The sequence below is a fragment of the Bos indicus genome, chromosome 4 (genome assembly GCF_029378745.1).
Source record: "Bos indicus isolate NIAB-ARS_2022 breed Sahiwal x Tharparkar chromosome 4, NIAB-ARS_B.indTharparkar_mat_pri_1.0, whole genome shotgun sequence".
Lineage (NCBI taxonomy): Eukaryota > Metazoa > Chordata > Mammalia > Artiodactyla > Bovidae > Bos > Bos indicus.
The window spans coordinates 101,662,949-101,683,388 of record NC_091763.1 but is presented as its reverse complement, the minus strand read 5'-3'; the positions used below and the strand labels follow the sequence as shown (position 1 = coordinate 101,683,388).

The 20,440-nt window shown below is 41.1% G+C and overlaps 1 protein-coding gene across 2 annotated transcripts in view; it reads left to right on the top strand.

Annotated features, from left to right (window-relative positions):
• DGKI (diacylglycerol kinase iota) overlaps positions 1–20,440 on the top strand; it is a 513,531-nt gene that overhangs the window by 250,765 nt on the left and 242,326 nt on the right. Inside the window, exons 8-10 of one of the 2 annotated variants that reach the window (XM_070788214.1) lie at positions 3,958–4,074; positions 13,740–13,814; positions 14,334–14,429. In XM_070788214.1, coding sequence (XP_070644315.1) covers positions 3,958–4,074; positions 13,740–13,814; positions 14,334–14,429 — 288 coding nt within the window. Of the gene's footprint in view, positions 1–3,957; positions 4,075–13,739; positions 13,815–14,330; positions 14,430–20,440 lie in introns of both variants that reach the window. The other variant, XM_070788213.1, reaches the window with a different exon arrangement.

The window sequence follows — 20,440 nt, the reverse complement described above, 5'->3', positions numbered from 1 at the left end:
TAAGTTTGGGGATAAGATAAAACAAAGTGGGCTCCTGTTTTCTCAAAATAGAATTATGTCATTGCTGGAGTTCCTGTCTGTAAGTGGAACGTTATCCTAATTTATGTATTATTTCTCTCATAGGATCTGTGGAGGGAGAAAGACACATTAGAACTATAGAACCACAGGATAAATGAACTGCGAGAAACTAGAAATTAACCCCTTTATTTATATACATTGAAACCTGGAACCCCAGGTTGGCAAATCCCCTCCTGATTCTATCTCTGAGTCTAGAATTGAGGGATTTTCGCTCCAAGGCCACTTGCCCCGTAGTACACTAGGTCATCGATGACGACTTGTGTAGAAGGAAGTTGCAACCTTAGATAATCCCTCTGACAAAGCAATTCAGACATCTTGGTTCTTCTGTTTTTGATGTGGGTGAATTTTTTTTTTTTAATGAGACTGTGTTAGGATTAGAGTGGGCTTATATTCTTCCTTAGGTTTGGATGTTGTTATGGTTGGCTGTAAGCTTATTGAAATGTTACTCTTTCTTACATTTGAACATGGATACTCATATGGATCCAATGATAATTTCCCTTTTTACTTTTCCTCTCTTCTCTTTTTTTCATTTTTTAACAGCTCTGTCCCAACCAGATGGTTGGTTTTTTTTTTTTTTTGATCTATGAACGTATTGTTTTTCTTTAACTAGACAATGTAGACTGACTCACAAGTTAGCGAACTATGGCTTGTAAACCAAATCTGACTGCTGCCTGTTTTTGTAACTAAAGTTTTATTGGAACACAGCCATGCCCATCCTTTATGTGTTGTCTCTGGCTACTTTTTTGCTCCAGCAGCAGAGTTGAATAATGCAACAGAAACAGTATGGCCCCATAAGACTAATATATTTACTATCCAGTCCTTTTATAGAAACAATCTGGACCCCTGCTCTAATCTCTCAATTTACTGGTTCTTTTAAATGCCTTTGTAATTGGGATACATTTTCCCCTCAATGCACAGCCAACCTGGAAATAAAGGGCTGTGCTGTTTAAGCTTAAGGGTTAAGGCTGTGCAGATAAACTTCAGACTTCCAGGTGGCTTAGGGGTAAAGAATCCACCTGCCAACACAAGAGACGCAGGGTGCATCGGTCGGAAAGGTCCCCTGGAGGAGGGCATGGCAACCCACTCCAGTATTCTTGCCTGGAGAATCCCATGGGCAGCGGAGCCTGGTGGGCTACAGTCCATGGGTTCACAAAGACTCGGACATGATTGACTGAAGCAACTTAGCACATGTACTGCACACATCAGCTTTATCTAGTGCCACAGGGCAGGAGTGGAAGATGCATTTACTTGAAACACATGAAATTGGCTTTTTTTGTGGGTGAAAAACTTTTGCTTCTTTGCAGTTCCATCAGGTTCAATCTAATAATTTCTCTGGCATACTTTCACTAGCCCCCACATGTCAGGAGGATCTGCTGTTACTTGGTGGGGACACCTTGGTCGGGAAAGTTCAGTGTTTGCTGCATCACCCTCCTGGCACACTTTTTGTTCTTGGCATTTCTATCTCCTTTCAGGTAATGGTTTTACAAGTAGTCTTTGTGCTTCTATTCAAGAACATGTTCACAAATATAAGGGAACATGTTTCCTTTCACTCAAGGCACTGTGCAAATGCCAGTTACAACTGGCCATCAAGACAGTGCCTTTGCTTGGAAAGGAAGAAGCAGATTTAGGCCCTCGGGGTCCCCGACACTGTCTATGCTTGCTGTTTCCCTGATCTGGTGAGACGACACTTGCCAGGTAGCATCAGCCCGGCCTTAGATAGGGTGCACATGCTGCTACCCTGTAGCTGCCAGGTTGTGGTTAGATGGTTGATCCCAGGTGATTTAATTTGGAAACTGTCCTGCTTGACAATGAACTCATGTGCTTTCTTTTCGTGAATCTGTAGTCCGATCGAATCACTAAAAAAACAACTCTCAGTTGACCCTTGTGGCAGAGTTTTGATCAGTTCTTGTATCTTTGGGGGCTTTCCTGATGGCTCCGTTGGTAAAGAATCCACCTGTAATGCAAGACCCCTGGGTTTGAACCCTGGGAAGACCTGGGAAGATCCTCTGGAAGGGGGCATGGCAACCTACTCCAGTATTCTTGCCTGGAAAATCCCCATGGACAAACAACCTGGCTGGCTACAGTCCATGGGGTTACAAAGTTGGACACAACTGAGCGACTAATCACAGCACATGTATCGTTCAGTTTACCAGGGTCCCACATTGTAGAAGTTGATTTTTCAAGGACTAAAAACACAAAACCTTTTAAGACAGATTATGGTGGTGGTGTATTTTAACACTATAGGTAATTCCTTCTAGGATATTTGATGTCAAAAAATTGAGTGCTTTCTGTGGGCACTTCCTGTAGCAGAAAATAAAACTGTATTTGGGAGCTGGGTTTCATTTATTCGGGTCCTGACTCTACCCCTTAAAAGTCATGCAGTTTTAGACACACGTCTTAGTCTCTCTAGAGTACTCAGGTATAAATTGTGAGAGTTGGAGTCGGCAGTCTCTGAGATTCCTGCCATGTTAGAAATGCAATGGTTATTCATATGGAGATTTATTTGAATTATTAAAATAAAATTATTTTTTTAATTTATTTTAATTGGAGGATAATTACTTTGCAATATTGTGTTGCCAACAATCCTACATTCAGGGCAGCAAAGGAGACAGACATAAAGAACAGACTTTTGGACTCAGTGGGAGGAGAAGATGGGATGATTTGAGAGAAAATTACTTTTTAAAGAAGGAATTCGAATGACATTTCTCTGGTATATCAAATTGTTTGCAAATCACAAACAATTTAGGAGGAATTATTTATTATCTTATTAAGTAGTATTTCACGCTTAATTGGTTTAGTAATTTGCCACTGGATCATGTCAGATCTTGAAGCTACTCAGCGGTAAAGATAAAATTGCCCTGATGTGATGTAATTGGGGTGGCTATATTTGACAGTTTTCCTGAGACAGTCCTAATTTATGTCTGCTGTTCCAACATAATTATTGTCTCTGCTCCCTTTCATTCTTAAAATTGTTTCAGTTAAGATGATAAATTATGTGGTCACATTAAGTATAATCTAAGTAGCAGCTACTGTTAATTTTTTTAAAAAAAATCACTATGATTAAAATTTTAAAGCCCATGATTGTATAATGGGGATTTGATGTTTATTAGAAAACAAATGCTACCACACGTTATTATCACTTTACAGTCACAAAAAAGAAAAAAAAAATTGCTGGAAATGTAATTGGCCTAAGGTTACTCAGTCCATTGGGATATAGAGTTAAGCCCCTGGAACCTAGGTATTGTTATTATCATTAGTCTATATTGACTTCCTTCCTTTCAAAAATCAAAAGCACTTTAGATTTGCCAAGTGTGCTAGGACCATTATTTTTTCAGCAGCTTTAGACAAACCCAGCAGAAGCAGCCTCTTTGTTTCCCCTCTAACAACTCTCTAGAAGAAACTTTTTTTTTTTTTTTTCTGGGTCCCTTACACTGGAGGGACTACTGGGAAGGATTGATGTCTGTGGCTAGAAAAATGAGAGGCAGATAGGAGGAATGCCACTCTGCTTGTCTTCATTTCCTTCTCAACATTATCCCAAATCAGCCAAGTCTGTGAGGAGCACAAACCAAGTGAAACAAAATTATGTGCAAAATTAGCCTTTCTAGAACCCTCTGAATATCCTATAAAAGGCTATCAAGTTTCAGCTGGTCTATAAACTGAGTTCTTGTAATCAGTGGTTATCAGTCTATAAAGTAGAATGAATCTGTAGTCTGGTCTCTTAAGTTCCTGGGACTGGTTGTGCAGTGATGAGGAGCGTGGGACCCCTATGGGTGTGTGTGCATGCAAGCGTGTGCTTAGTATGCACACAAGCACTTGTTCCTTCTTGCGGTAGCATTTCCCTCCATGCAGAATTGTTTACTGGCCTGTTTTTCCCTTCAGTTTCACAATAAGGTGACCTGCTTCATGCTGCATCAGATTGAGGAACCCTGCTCCCTGGGGGCTCACGCTGCTGTTATTGTTCCGCCCACCTGGATCATTAAGGTGAAGAAACCTCAGGTAACTGCCGGGACCCTGGTGCTGCTGGGCCAGCTCAGAGAAAAAGGAACTGCTGCTTCTTGCTTTTCTCCCCCCTGACGAGGCTCTGGGTTCCTATGATCTCTGCTCACTCCTCCCCACAGGCCCATGCTTAGCTTCCCAGTTCATCCCCTTAGCCCATCCCTATACTGCTGTTGGGCTCTCTCATGGAACCGGCCTCTACTTCCTAAAGAAATCAGAGTTTCACAGCAGGAGTGCTTGCTCCCCATTCAGATGCTAATATGTATTCTCTCGCCCGGACGCTCTGCTGAGTTCCTTAAAGCCCTGTGGTGAGCGGTGCGTGCAGCTGATTCTTACACGACTCTCTTCTCTTGCAGCCTGGGCAACCCCAGGGAGTGACTGTGAGGGCCCACGGTGGTGCAGGCTTCAGTGTTGGGTGGCGATTCTCACCACTTCCAACCCCAACGCAGACTGTGGGTCATGACCTTCCCCAGTACACGAGGCCTGCTTAGAGAGCAACACTCTTTCCTTAAGGCAAAGTAGAATTTATCCTCTTAACAGCTAATCTCATTCTGTATTCAAGCCTCCTTGTACTTTCTGCATTGCAGGCTGATTCTTTAGGTCTGAGCCACCAAGAAGCTCTTTTGTACGTGTGTTTCCCCCTAAAATTCAGAACTCTCTCCAATTGTTTTATAGTAAACATTCAGTTAAATCAACACGTTTTCATCAAAAACCTTGATGGTATCAAGAAGGCTACTAAGCACTGTGAATGTAATACATGATATTTGCTCTGAAGAACCATGTAATTACTTTGAGGAAAGATCAGGGAGAGCTTCATGAAGCAGGTGGGTTTTATTCTGCTTCCTTAAAGATGGATGGGATTTAGATCAGTGGAGAAGAGAATAACATGCAGGAGAATGTCAGGAGCAAGTATACTTTGTCCAAAAGTATATCCATGGGGCTGTGAGACTAGGTTGACTGCAGAGGAAGGTTTATGTAGGGGGTGAGTAAAAGGGAAGAGCATAAGATTGTTCAGGCCTGACTCCAAGGAGATTTTTGCTCCATGTAAACTTTGTCCTTTTAACAAAGGAATGATTGAATAAAACTATATATATATATATGTATATTTTAAAATATAATTGTTTAACTAGCATGAGTATGTGGGATGACCTAGTGATACGGGATTTTGGACGACTGAAGATAAAACAGGAAAACCAGAAGACACTATCACTCTGCAGAGAAACTCTAAGTTTACTTGTGTAAACTTTAAAAGATCTTGGGTTGTGGAAATTTGCACACAAGTGAAGAGAAAGAGATGATCATAATGAATTCTATAACCATGAACGTTTCTGCTGCTGCTGTTGTTTCATCTGTCCCTTGCCACGCTGTATTGTTCTTTTCATAGTTAAATTTGTTTTGAGATTCCCATGCAGTTCTAAGAAAGGGCACAGAAGGAACCCATGTATCCATTACAGATTTTCTCCTCGTGGTACCATCTTGTAGTATCAGGGTATAACATGGGAACCAGGATGGCGACACCATCAGTGAAGAGCAGAACACTTCCATCACCGTCCGTGTCCTTATGTTACCTTTTCACTGCCACACCCGTGTTTCCTCTGGCCCCACCCCATTTACTCTGTCTTCTTGAAAGTGCAAGTCTCCCTTTTTCCCTTTTGCTAGGGTATTTTAAAGCAAAGTTTAGCATACCGTTTAATCTATAAACACTACCTTTTGTTTCCCAGAAAGATAATACTTCAGAAAGACAATTCCATACTATTACTTCACCCATCAAAATTAATTAATTTGAGGTGGCATCCTTAAATTATTTTCTGATTGTTTTAAATATATCTTTTTTACAATCATTTTTTCAAACTAAGATCCAAAGTCTACAACTTCCTTTTTGTGGACTGATCTCTTAAATCTCCTTTAATCTATAGCACTCTGCTCTCTTATTTTTCCTGCCATTTATTTATTGAATAAATTGGGTCACTTTACCTACAGCATAGCTCATATTTTAATTTTGACTGATTGTATCTTTATTGTGCTTTAAAATCATTTAAATCCTCATTTAAAATCATGACCCATATTTCTTATAAAAATATTTAGATGTAAGGACTGAGATTCAGGTTTAATTTCTTGGCAAAAGGACTATATGGGTATTGATGTCTTTTTCTGTAGTATTGCTTTTAATGGAACATAATACCAGATTGTTCACTGTTAATGGTGTTAGGATTCAGAAACTGTCATTCTAATCCATTTGTTATAAATTTGTCCCTCTGTCTTTCATCTATAATTTTATCCATTACAGATTGTTGCCTAAATCTTTTATTTCATTAGATTTTGTTAAAGGGTGATTTTCTAATTTTTACTCTTCAATTTTTAGCTACAGGTTTTCTATGAAGAGACCTTGACCTTATTACTAGCAAATATAATACATAACAGATGCCTTTGTGTTTGCCTTCATTTGTAAATTTTCATAATAATAAGTTAGTATCTTAGCAAAGCTGATTGGTGGGAATGGTTTTTGGAAAGTAGTTCAGAGTCAGAATGCTAACGTCCAAAATTTTTTAATAAGCCACCTTTTTATTCCCATCTATGATTCAGGACATTGTAATAATAAGAATGAAAGCTAACATTTATGAATGCTTTACATGTGTTGTGTATTTTAAGTACTATACATTTAGTATCTCATTGTTACAGTGCTCTTATTAGTCCCACTTTGCAGCTGAGGAAAGTGAGGAATAGAAAAGTCAAACAAATTAGCTGGGGCTATACAATTATTGGTATGAGATGTATTTGAACCCACAAATTGTGATTCTGAAATCCAAGCTGTTAATGATATATCATGCTACTTTACCATGTTGCTAAAACCAGCCTTGATGAATTAGATAACTTTAAAAATTTTGGTGGTCCCTTCTCCCCTGGGTCCCAAAGTCATCAAGTAATTTAACTAATTAAGTTCTGTATAAAAGGTGGTGTATAATGAGCCTGAGGGGACAGAGTGGCAATAGGGTAGCGGTGAAGCGCTCTGGTTTGCGAACCAGGCAGCCTGGACTCATAACTTTGCTCTGCCACTTAATAACTTGTTTCATCTCAACTTAATCTCTTCTACTTCAGTTTCTCCTCTGTAAAGGGTAAATAATACTCGTACCTATTTCATAGAGCCTTTTTGAGGACTGGTGAGCTAAAACACATAAACTAACACACAGAGAACAGTACCTGGCTCATTGTAACCACTCAGATTGTAGCTCTTGCTATTTTCCTTCAGGTTGACTTTTAGGAGCATAAGGTGTTAGGTGAAGTTGTGCAACAACAGAAAACAATGGGACAGTCATACAGGGGTCAGGATAGAAGTTACTGGCCCCTGAACCTTCTGTGTTACAGCGAAAGCAGATGTAAAGAGGGTGAGAGAGAGACCCAGTGCAGGGGGTAGAAAGAGTCAAGAGCAGGGGCCATAGCATGGCATCTACAGTGTTTCCAAGTGTACCTAGAAGTATTACTGTAGCTGTTGTATTTCACACCGGAGTGGGATTGTATATTCACTAGCCCAATCCCTGTCCCAGGGGAGACCGTCAAGACCTGCTCATTTACTAAATAAAAGAATAGAAGGAGACAGGGAGAACATCCACACCTAGGAAATGGAAGGAGGAGGAGAATGTTTGCTAGACAGAGAACTATGGTAGGATGAAGTTTCAATATTAAAAAATGAAAAGAAAAATAGGGCAGTCATCAATGTTCAATTCTGTAGACATGAAAAAAATAACAAGGGTTGAGAGAAGTCCTTGTGTTCGGAACCAGATCATTGATAAGTCAAAGCTGTAGTTTACAGAGTATGGGGCATGGGTGGCAACCTGTTACAGATGCTGTGGAAGCAATAAGATTAGAGAATTTATTTGGAGACATTGGGTGGGAAATCTTTTTTTTTTTTAAAAAGGAAAATTTGGAAAGTAGATGGAAAACAGCAGATAAAATGCTTTCTGAGCATTTAGAGTTTATGTATCTTTCCACCTGTACCATATATTTCTATGTTTTTCCACTGGGGCTTCCCTGATGGCTCAGCAAGTAAAGAATCTGCCTGTAATGCAGGAGCTACAGGAGACACAGGTTCGATTCCTGGGTCAGGAACAATCCCCTGGAGAAGGAATGGCAACCCACTCTAGTATTCTTGCCTGAAAAATCCCATGGACAGAGGAGCCTGGTGGGCTACAGTCCAAAGAGTTGCAAAGAGGGAGACACAACTGAGTACAAGCACCTACCTACCTGTTTTTCTATGATACTGCTTAACAATGATAAAGGAGAAGAGGCTTAATTGAATTAAATAACTGTTTAATTAACCACATTCGAAGATGCTGTTACCTGCAGCAGGAGGTCCAAAGATGAACCAGATGTTCATTTGATGTCCACAAACAGTGTACTTCCCAGGGAGGAAAATAGACACAACAACCTAAATCATTGGTTGGAGTCTTTGTGAATTTGATTCTGGAGAGGAATTCAGCCACAAGTAAATCCTTAATAGGAGGTTGGCCAAAAAATTTGTTCAAGTTTTTTCCCTAACATCTTATGGAAAAACACAAATAAGCTTTTTGGCTAGCCCATTGAAAGAGTGGGAAGGGATATCTATTTGACTGGTGTGCATCTCATGGGAGAGACACACATATGAAGGTGAAAGGAAGGGGCCAGAGAGTTGGGTTGCATCAGCCATGGTCATTGAGATGCGTGCACATCTAAGGCGCAAAGGGGTAAATGCCACCTAAGATGTAGAAACACGGTGGGGATACGAAGCAGAATTGAGCTGCCTCCGTCGTGGAGAACAGCTTAGGCTCAATGGAAAATCTGCCCAGGGTGCTTGGTCTTGAAGGATGTGGACCACATCCCTGGCAAAAGGGATGGGAAGGGTGATGCGAGCCAATAGGATCTAACTGAGAACAGCAGTGAAGATGGGTCATGAAATAAAGTCGGCTTTATTTGTGATGTTTGTGTCTAAATAAATGGCTCTAAAGAAGAAGAGTAAAGGAAATTTACTGAAGTGTATTATGGTCTGAAAAAGTGAGTTGTAAAGAGGTAGAATTAAACCATATATTTTCGTTCTCTGTGGAAAGACGGCAGGTTCTGAGTGGATCATGACTCTGTGACCAGCTGTGGAGTTGGGCGCTGTGTGAAAACTTGCTGGATGATTTGCTAGGTTTCATCACCAAATTACTTGGTGAGACCTGGAAGTGAAAAGATGATGGAAGGCAGATAACTGAAAGGAGTTAAAACGAAAAAAAAAAAAAAAAAAACCCAAATTTTAGTGACAAAGCCTCAATCAGTTAATATAAAGTCCAAGTTATATTTGAAGTTACAAATTTTAGTGTTTGTCCTCTGGACTGAAAATGTTAGAGGATAATGCTTTGGATGAATGAATTAAAGATATTCAAATACTAGTACAGGCACTTGGAGCTGATGGAGCAAGACTCATGCGGCATGAACTTTTTGTGAGGTCAGATTTGTGGGGGGGACCCTAGAGGTGTGTGTTTTTAATAAATAACATCATTCTCTACTTAATGCTTCAAAATTTGGCTTTTCTATTTGAAAAATCATAGGGAAAAGTCTATATTAATACATATATATTTGATTCCTTTTAAACTGCTATGGATATTTTATAGTTGATTTAAGCAAATTCCCTCCCAGTGGATATCTATATTATTTCTAGTGGTCTGTTTATAAAAACGTCACAATCAACTCCTACCTACCCTTGTATGGGCTTTCTCCATGCTAGTCCTTATTCCTTATGATGGGATTATCTTAAAATGCTAGGGATCCCATGGTATGTAATAGCAATGACCAACAGTCTCCCTCAATGCCCAATGCGAAAGACTTCCTTTGGCCAATCTAAATGTCACACTTGCTGTGTGAAACAAGTTGCTGTGATTTGGCTAAATATGCCTGAGAAGCTGCTGAGACCTCCTGTCCTTAACTTTTGGAGTAAGTTTTCTTGATTCTTCTGCTTGCCTGTCCTTATAACAACCGTTGCTGCAATGCTAAAGCTGGAGCAGGGCAGAGTGAGAATATCCTTTTATAGACAAAGTCCATGGAGCGCCCTCTTGTTATCCATCAGAGTTTTGTCCAGCATGTAAATGGAGGAAGACTTCATCTGGGATGATGAAGTAAGATATCGTATCTTTAGATTTTGTTATTATAATTGATCCTTTGTGATCCTGTCACCTGAGGAAATCCCAAGAGTTAATAAGAGTAGTAAGTTGGGTTTCATTCACAGTGGAGTGATTCACCTGTAGGATTTCATAACAGGCCAGGAAGGCGTCATAACTGTGATAAAGATTGTGTTGATAGGATTATTTTTGTGGCAAGGTAATCCTGTGCCACAATACCTGGGACAAGAAAACAAAAATCCTTTATCTTTTCTTAAGAATTTCACAAAAGAGTGGGCACAGAATGTACAGGGGTGAATGCTGTTGGAATCAGAAGAATGTAAAAATCCAGACAAGAGCGCTCACTACGTTTCGCTGTTTAGACAGTTGAACTTGTAGAGCGAACCCTTTGCATCACTGAGTTAGCTGCTTTTGATAACAGCGATGCTTTGTTTTAGAACCCAGGAAAAGTATTAAAGGTTTCTTGGCTGTTTTGTCAACAATTCTAGATAATAACGTCTCGGTATAATTTTTTCATTCTTGGGAACCATGTTTATTTAACTCTCACAAGACTGACCAGGCAGAGTAAGTGCTATTGTGGATTAGCAAGGCTTGAAGACTTGTCTTGGCCAAAACACAGCCTGAATCTGCCTTCGCATCCATCTGTTCCTCACTGAATTAAGCTGCCTTCTAAAAGAAGTGATGTACTGAGACAGAGATACATGTTTACACAAGGACAGAAAGAAGCCTGGGGAATTTGGAGGTGTGAAGCTCCGTAATGCTTATCGTTTGCTCTTTGGCCATCCGTAGGGAGGTAAGCTTACTCAGAGCTCATGTACGAGCGTCCAGGTACTGTAAGTCAACCACTGTGTGTGAGCTTTCCCCTTTCTTGTTCTGTGAGATGAAGGCCTCAGGTGCGTGTGGCTTGGTGAGGTTTGGAAGCATTTGCATCAGTGTTTAAAACAAAGGCTATTTTTGTCTGTCTGTTCCCTATGAGAGCTGAGTCCCCTGCCTGCTCCTTTTTCAGACATACAGCCTTATTTTGGTGTGTTTTTCTAACCCTCTTCTCAAACACACTTGATCAGCAGGATCACCTGAAGAACTGTGATTTCTGTGATCAAGCAAGTTGAGGAAACGTCTCTCAACTTGGTTCATGTGCCCTACCTCTTGGAGTTTAATTATTGAGTCCTGTCCAGAGCCAAAAGTGTTTGGTATCCCACATTGCTCTTGGCACTAAATCAACGAAAACAAAAGAAATTAGCAAACAGTCACCCACTTCCTAAGGACCCTTTTTGAAATCAGGGAAGACTCAGTCAGTGTCGTGAATTATAAAAATACTGACTTATTATTTCCACAATGATATGGGTGCCTACTGTGTACCAAGCATTTGTGCTGGGGATATATAGCCATCAAGAGGCAACTGATAACATTGATCAAAGTGTTTCTCATGGGATGGATACCAGGTTAACTACATTACATACATTTTTTTTTTTTTCATTTAAACACCAAAACTCTCCTTTGAGGTAGGTATTATCACCTTCATTTGAAAATTAAGAAACTTATTTCAAAAGTTTGACTTGGCCAAGATTATGGAGCTAGTAACAGGGAGGTTCAGAATTCAGTCTGTCAAATCCCACACCTCACGCTTCTTACCCCAGTGATTGGCTTTACTATACGTAGTACACACAGCTCCTCATTCTACCTTTTGTATTTCAGATAGAGGTTCTCAATTCTGGCTACACTAGAATTCCATAGGAGCTTTTATTATTTTATTTTATTCTATTCCATCCTGTCATAATCTATTCTATTCTGGGGAGCTTTTAAAAAGTATCTTTGCCTGGGCTTCACCCTAAACAAATTAAATAAGAATATTTGTTGGGGCCCAGGTACCAACACTCAAAGCATCATGAATTGCCATAAGTAATAGATACTACTTCTGCCAGTCTAATAGTTTTCAGCACTCTACTTGGAATATTCTACTGATTAAGCATTTAAAAGTTCTGAGTAATTGTTCTTCCCTTTTAATAAAATTGGAAGTAGTCAAAATATAGCAAATACTCAAAGAATGCAGAAGTTTCCCAAGAGGAACATGATGATAGATCCATTTAAAGAGGAATTTGGAAACTTGGAGATCTATTTGCAGGAGAAGTATAGTCTAGAGTGAGTGATGAGAAATCACCTGGCATCACGAACACCCATGAACTTCTGGATTTCTTTTCTGGTGAGATTCAGAAAACCTGAAGACTCTTAATATGATGGGGGAAGAAAACCTTGGGACAAATGGTGGTTCAAGAAAGTTTCCTTCATCCTTGGTGAGCACAGGCCACAAATCAACTTTTTTTTTCTTGGTCCAAATGCAAGTAAAATAAAAGCTAAATAGTTTCAGTCTTACTAACTTGGATGCGTTCATATATGATGTGCTCTAGACTAAAAGGTTTATTTTGAATGCTCTAAGAAAAAATACAATGTTGAAAAATAGATATCTAAGTTTCTTCAAGCTGTTTGAAAACATTTAATTGCTCAAACAATGCATGTGTATATACTTATGTAAACTTTTAAGTTAAAAATTTTGTATTTCAAGCTTTCAACACTTTGTAAAACATCTATGTCATGATAGTAATAGCTTGTCTTTATGAAGATGGCCATCTAATTAATTATGGACTCTCCACTAATTAAATCTGATTTTGCCTTGCCTTCAGCCAGGGAGCTGTGACTGCTCCCAGAAAGAGGTTCTTCTCAAAGCATCTGTATCAAATATTAAGAGTAAATAGCTGAAATAATCAGAGTTGTGGTCCATACGTTCCCTAAAAAGAGAAAGACAGGGAAAGTAAATTTGGGGTCCATGTGTTTCAAGTTGGATGCACTCCTGTGAGAGGAAAAAGATCCAAGGTTGCCAAGGGAGGGAGGGCTTTTTTAAACCAATGGGTCCTTAGCCAGAAAAAGGAAGAGCAGTGACTGCCACTCTACTATCATAAGTAACTTGACTCTTTGCATTTTGAAAACTAAGCCATGAACGCTGATAGAAGACTTGGATCATAACATTTCAGTGGGGTTGAGTCATTTTATATGAACAGGTCATCTCCTATAAAAAGTAAACAGAGGGGGAAAAAAGAAAAAAGAAAAACGTGAAAAAATGGCCTCCTTTTTTACATTTTCACATAGGTGATCTCCATACCAGGAGATGAACTTCTTGAACTTGGTTGGGCGGGAGACGGACCTGGTTGGGCGGGAGACTGGAGCCCCTCAGAGAATTTGGGATTCTTCCATTTTTACTGGGAGGGTTGGCAGGTATAACATGTGTTGTTATGTGAGTCCATGAGAGCCTCCAGGGTTCTAACTCCCTGCCTCTCCGTGGGGTGGGGAGTCAGTCGCTCACTCTGAAGCACGCGACTGGGTTCTGTGTGTGGCTTCCCCATGAGCAGTGGCTTGGAAGTGTCAAAGCATGAGAAGCATGCCCTGCCGAACAGCATGCGCCGCCGTCACCTTCTACATGGTCCTGCATGGGTGCGCTCATGGGCCGTCGGCCTCCCGGCTTAGGGGTCCTTTCTTTCCCTACAGAACTCCCTGAAGGCATCCAATCGGAAGAAGAAGAGAACAAGCTTTAAAAGGAAAGCCAGCAAAAGAGGAACCGAAGTAAGTGCTTGAGGGTGATGGTCCAGGGAAATCCACCTTCCTCTCCACCGTCTCCTCCGTCTGACTTGACCTGGCCCGAGCTCCTTTTTCTGATGTGTCTCCTGCCACTCCCCTTCACCATACCCTGACCACACTGGGATTCTGCCGGTTCCTTTAAAATATACACATAAAACCTCTTGCCACTTGAGAATCAAAGTATTTGCTCTTGTCTGTGGAAGTATTGTCACAAAGATGATAAAGATGAAGATGAGAGCTAGAATGTATCTAGAACACTTCAAGCCTATAGGAAAAAAAAAAGATCATGGCTAAATTCTTGGGGGCAAGTTATAGTTTGAGACACTTTCTCATGTTGAGTAAGCCCTGTGAAACAAGATGTAGTGTATTTGGGGGGATATGTTGATTTGGGGGATGGGGTGGGGAGTGGCAGTGGTTCTAGAACTACCTCACTTGCATTGCTTTGGGGCTGCTTTTCAAGTCGTGGATGTATGTCTCAATAGTGCTGCTTTCTTTCTTTAGCAGGAAAACAAAGGTCGTCCTTTTGTGATAAAACCTATCTCTTCTCCGCTCATGAAACCTTTGCTTGTGTTCGTGAACCCCAAGAGTGGAGGCAACCAGGTAAGTCAGTTTTCATGGGTTTCACTTGGAAGTTTCAACGCTTTCTTGAAAACACATTTCCTGGCACCAAGTAAAATAGCACTATGTGGGACTCCTAGCATTGGAAGAAAGCCGGTTTCTCCAGTAAGGCACAGCTTTGCACTTGATGGGGCCAGGTGAAACCTCGAGGTTCTAGGATTTACTCCTCTGCTTCCACGTCAAGCTTCACTAGAGGTGTCAAAAACCTAATTGCTAACATTTTTCTTACAGATTTTCAAGAAAGTTCCTGCTACAAAGTCTCAGTGTTTCAGCTTTCTCAACTCCTATAGTTAGAAGCCCTTCATGAGCTTGTGTGTGTGTGTTAGTCGCTCAGTTGTGTTCAACTCTTTGCAACCCCATGGACTGTAGCCCACCAGGCTCCTCTGTCCATGGAATTCTCCAGGCAAGAAAACTGGAGTGGGTAGCCGTTCCCCTCTCCAGGGGATCTTCTCGACCCAGGAATCGAACCCAGGTCTTCTGCATTGCAGGCAGATTCTTTACCATCTGAACCACCACCTGTGTTTCTTTCTGCTGTAATTGAGACTCAACTACTTTTTCCCCTGTCTTCAGAGGGAAGAGAGAATCATGATTTATTATCCATGATAATCATGAACAACAGACGCCACCAAGGCTACCAAAAATATATCACCTTTCACAGGTTTCGTTTGGTCTTTGCCCAAGTCCTACTGAATGGTTAATATCAACCTCATTTGAGGATAATGTATAGCCTTAGAAAAGTAAAATTTAATAACATGTTTAATGTACACAGCTCTTTAAAGGATAGAAATTGTTCTAGAATCCAGGTGTTTGTCTGCTCATCTAATTCTCGTCCCACTCTCTGAGGCTTCTTATCAATACTCCTCTGTGGGTTCTGGTTTTGCTGTGACTTTCATGCGAGTTTGGATGATATTTTCTGTGTCCGTTAAGTGCACAGCTTACATTTTGAGACAAGATTCCCTGAAGGGTCACGCTAAGCAACTTAAAGATTTAAAACTGTTTTAGTCACCTCGTATAAGTAGGAAAATCATAGCATTAAGATTGACTCAAGATAATGCTTGTTCTTATTAGTAAAGTTAATGGGCGTTTTCCAGATCACGTTAATTATAGTAAAGCTTCTCATTTAAAGAAACATTATCCCCCTTTCCTTTCTTCAAAATTATGTTTCTTTATGTATTTGCTTAATTTTTGGCTGTGCTGGGTCTTCGTTGCTGCACGCTGGCTTTCTCTAGTCGCAACACGCGGGGGCCACTGTCCGGTTGCTCTAACCTTCTCGGTGCGGTGGCTTCTCTTGTAGAGCCTGGGCTCTAGGGTCAGGCTCAGCATTTGTGGTAGGTGTCAGTTGCCCCATGGCATGTGGGATCTTCCCGGACCAGGGATCAAATGGGTGTCTCCAGCATTGCAAGGTGGATTCTTAACACTGGACCACCAGGGAAACCTCCAAATTCTTTTTATTTTTTTTTAAATGTGGGCCATTTTTAAAGTCTTTATTGAATTCGTTGGGGCTTCCCAGGTGATGCAGTGGTAAAGAATCCCACCTGCCAATGCAGGAAATGCAGGAGACTCAGGTTTGATCCCTGGGTTGGAAAGATCCCCTCGAGTTGGAAATGGCAACCTGCTCCAGGATTTTTGCCTGGAAAATTCCATGGACAGAGGAGCCTGGTGGGCTACAGTTCATGAGGTTGCAAGGAGCTGGACAAGACTGACTGACCGAGCATATTGAATTTGTTAGGATATCGCTTCTGTTGTTTATGTTCTGATTTTTTTTTGGCCATGAGGCATGTGGTATCTTAGCTCCCTGACCAGGAATCCAACTCATGCCCCCTGCATTGGAAGGCAATGTCTTAACTACTGGACTGCCAGGGAAGTCCCCCCAAAATTCTTAATATTAATTCTTCTGTTAAAAGTCTATATTAACATTGTAGAGCATAGGGAAAAGAAATGTTGTAAGTAGAGAATTTATTTTTAACATCCTGCTCTTTTGACTTACTGAGTGATGATCTTCATGTTGTAATGATGGTGATCCTAAAACTACCTCTTGAGAAATTCTTGGGAGTGAAGTTCAATTTGCTCTGAATCTTACTCCTTCTCTAGGTCTAGTCTTGGAGAAGGCAATGGCACCCCACTCCAGTACTCTTGCCTGGAAAATCCCATGGACGGATTTTCCTGGTAGGCTGCAATCCATGGGGTCACTAAGAGTCGGACATGACTGAGCGACTTCACTTTCACTTTTCACTTTCATGCATTGGAGAAGGAAATGGCAACCCACTCCAGTGTTCTTGCCTGGAGAACCCCAGGGACGGGAGAGCCTGGTGGGCTGCCATCTATGGGGTCACACAGAGTTGGACACGACTGACGTGACTTAGCAGCAGCAGCAGCAGGTCTAGTCTTTCCATAGCCTGACTAGGGTTGAGGGTATGGTTGGGGACCATGGCCCACAGCACAGTTATTTAATGTAAATGACTCCATGATTTTGGCCACCTGAGCTCCACATGCTAATTAATGCCAGGTACATTTTCTCTTAAGAGTCTATGTAAAATGCATTAATTAAATTCTTGTAAGCTTTTTCCTTTAAGACATTTAGAAAATTGTAGATGATCTCTGCTTTTGAGGAGGAGGCAGTCCAGTTAAGGTACAGCCTTTTCCTGTTTCAGTCTCTGTATAAATTATTAAAGAGAGGGACTTCAGAGATGATCTAAGATTGTTTCTTCTTTCACTAAATAGAAGACAGCTCAAGGAAGCAGAAGTGAATTTTCTAAGGATGTTGTGTTTGTTAATGACACAAAAGGGGCGAATGGGAAAAAGAATCTGAGCAACATTAAGGAGATGTGAATTCTCAATTGAGTGGATCAGACCACAAGTGCTGTGAAATTTCAGAGGCAAGCAGTCACTTGGGAGTGATAAGGAAATGGTGTCAGGGAAGGGGCTGAAACAGAAGACGGACACCACTCAGTTGTGCAGAGGAAACTAGGGTCGTGCCCTCTCCCCCCTCTCTCTTGCATCACATTCACGTTCATCCTTTACTGCTCAGCAGCACCTTTCTGAACAGTTGCTGAAAACTAATTGGCTTGTCTGCTATGCTCCTGAAGTCCATGGCGCACATGTGTACTATGGAAATTGCAGCGTTAAGTCCTGTACTGTGTATACCATGTGCGTCTGTACTGAAGAGACACAGGCTTTGTTAATGCCCGGGGCTGCCCCTCTGAACCTATGATTTCTAGTACATAGTGCATGCTGCTGCTGCTGCTGCTAAGTCGCATCAGTCGTGTCTGACTCTGTGCGACCCCAGAGACGGCAGCCCACCAGGCTCCCCCGTCCCTGGGATTCTCCAGGCAAGAACAATGAAGTGGGTTGCCAGTTCCTTCTCCAATGCATGAAAGTGAAAAGTGAAAGTGAAGTCGCTCAGTCGTGTCCAACTCTGTGTGACCCCATGGACTGCAGCCTACCAGGCTCCTCCGTCCATGGGATTCTCCAGGCCAGAGTACTGGCGTGGGGTGCCACTGCCTTCTCCACATAGTGCATAGGAATGAACTATAATTGTTTAACCAGCAGTATGTGTAGAAGGTGGGGTGTTGTGATGAAAGTGATTCATTTTGAGCACAATATAATGGGTAGAGCATACATATTAAGTTATTAGAAATGTGGTTAAAGATTAGAAAGAACTTGTGGAGCAGTGTCTTAAATCCTGGCTGAGGGTTTTGGATTTATATAAAAAAATTGTGTATTTTTGCTATTTAAAGATTTTTTTTTAGTTTTGAAAAATATTTTTTTAAATAAAGGAGTAATATGATGGCAGACTAATTAGGCACATTGAGAATACATATAAGTCAGGAGGCTATTTGTTAGCATAAATTAGAGGACTTTGTTGTTCATCCATTCTATATAAAATAGTTTGCATTTACTAATCCCAAACTCCCAGTCTTTCCCTCAACAACAAGCACAAGGAACTATATTCAACATCCAGTGATGAAGCATAATGGAAAAGAATATGAAAAATAATATATATATATTATATATATGTATATCTGAGTTACTGTGCTGTATAGCAGAAATGAACACAACATTGTAAGTCAAATATGCTTTAATGAAATTTTTTAAAAATTGCATGGAGAGTGCAATGGATGGGCCAATGAATGGATGGGTAGACCTATGGGCTAAAGGATGGCTGTGTGGATGGATAGATGGGCATGGGGAGGAATGGGATACTTAAAGGGAAGTAAGGCATCAAGATTTTCCAGCTGATTATCTGGAAAGTGGCTTTGTTATCAATGGATTTGTCAGGAAAGGGAAGAATTATTTTGGGAAAGATGTTGAAATGTGTTTGAAGAATTTGAGATCACAGTGAGATATTCAGGTTTTAAAACTGGCCTGTTATTAGAAGCAAAAAGCTTCATGACTTTGCTGTCACTTGAGGCACTTTGGCTAATGAATGCATTGCCCTAATGAGGTCACTTCCAGAGTACCTAGGATTCTCAGAAATGTGACTAAGCAAATCAAAATGAATAATGCGTAACTTCAAACTTCTGTGTATTTCCTCTGTAAAGTAGAATTCTTTTTTTAAAAAAACATTTATTTATTTGGCTCTGCCGGGTCCCAGTTGTGGCACAGGGGCTTTCATTCTTCACTGCGGAGTGTGGGATCTTTTGTTGGAGAGTGCAGGATCCTTTCTTTTAGGATCCTTTTTTTAGATCCTGTTTTAGCAGCATGTAAGATCTAGTTCCCTGACCAGGGATGCAACCCAGGCCCTCCCCCCACCTCCCTGCACTGGGAGCTTGGAGTCCCAGCCACAGGACCACCAGGAAAGTCCCTCGAATTCTTTACTAAGCATAATAAATACAAAGAACCTTCTTTCTAAGCACAACATGAAATGTTGAAAAAGCTGTAGAGAAATCCAAACACCTATCTATAATTAGAGTCTTTCAAAATGACCTCCATATATTTATGGTTCATATATTTATGGTTCCTTCTTCAGTGTTAGGATGGTACACCTCTAACCACCCCCACCCCCTGCTCTGGTGAGCAGGGCAGAGTCATGGTCAGGGGTGACCTAACTCCTCTTTTAGGTCTAGCTGTGGCCATACCGTGCCCTTCACACTGCACATGAGTCAGCTGTAGGGTGGGGGCGGTCAGGGAATGAAGTAAACCACCCCACTTGGCAGAACGGAATCAGAGGAATGCAGTTTCTTATTCCTCAGCTCCCTTGACTCTCTGACCCAAATGAGCCACAGCTGAGACCAAGAGGCAGAGAAGAACAGAGGGTGGCAGTGAAAACAAGGCAGGTTATCCCCAGGGAGGAGGAAGGGGGAAGAATGTGCCTGAGCTTTCTTACCTGGAGTTTCTCCTTGGGGGGCATTCTGTGCTCAAACCTGAAATGATGTGGTGTTCTCCTTTGAGAAGGAGACCATTCACATTTATTTACCTTAGAGACAAGTTGAGATTAGTAACATGACCTCTGCGTGTGTTTGACATCCTCAGACAGCCTTTGAAATGCTATTCATCAGAATCTTTATCTGAATTTTCAGTTTGGGGAAAATTCAGGAAATTTCATCCTGACGTTAGGGTTCAGTCCAAGGAATTTCTGTCTGAATATGTGCCTCTTACTCTCCCCTCTTATAGTCCAGTAGTTTTCAAATTTCTGTGTAAATGAAGCCCATGGAAACACTTGTTAGATATATTCTACCCTATAAAATCTGGTGCTGTGTGTCTGGGGTGAGGCCCAGGAATGCCACTGGTGAGCATCTCAGATAATTCTGACATCAGTCTTTTGTGGAACTCATTTAGGGGCACATCGTCAGAGTCATATCAGGGTTTCTGAGATTACCTGGGCCCTGTGTGAGGAGCACAGCAGGTGAGAATTTATTGGAGATGAAGGTTTATTTTTTTGTTTGAAAAATAGCATCTCAGTTTGTCCTTACAGTCTTCAAGGAGGGTCATTTCTTAGCCCTTGAGAAGTGGTTCTCAACTCCCACTGCCTTTAAAGATTCCAGCAGCCTTTA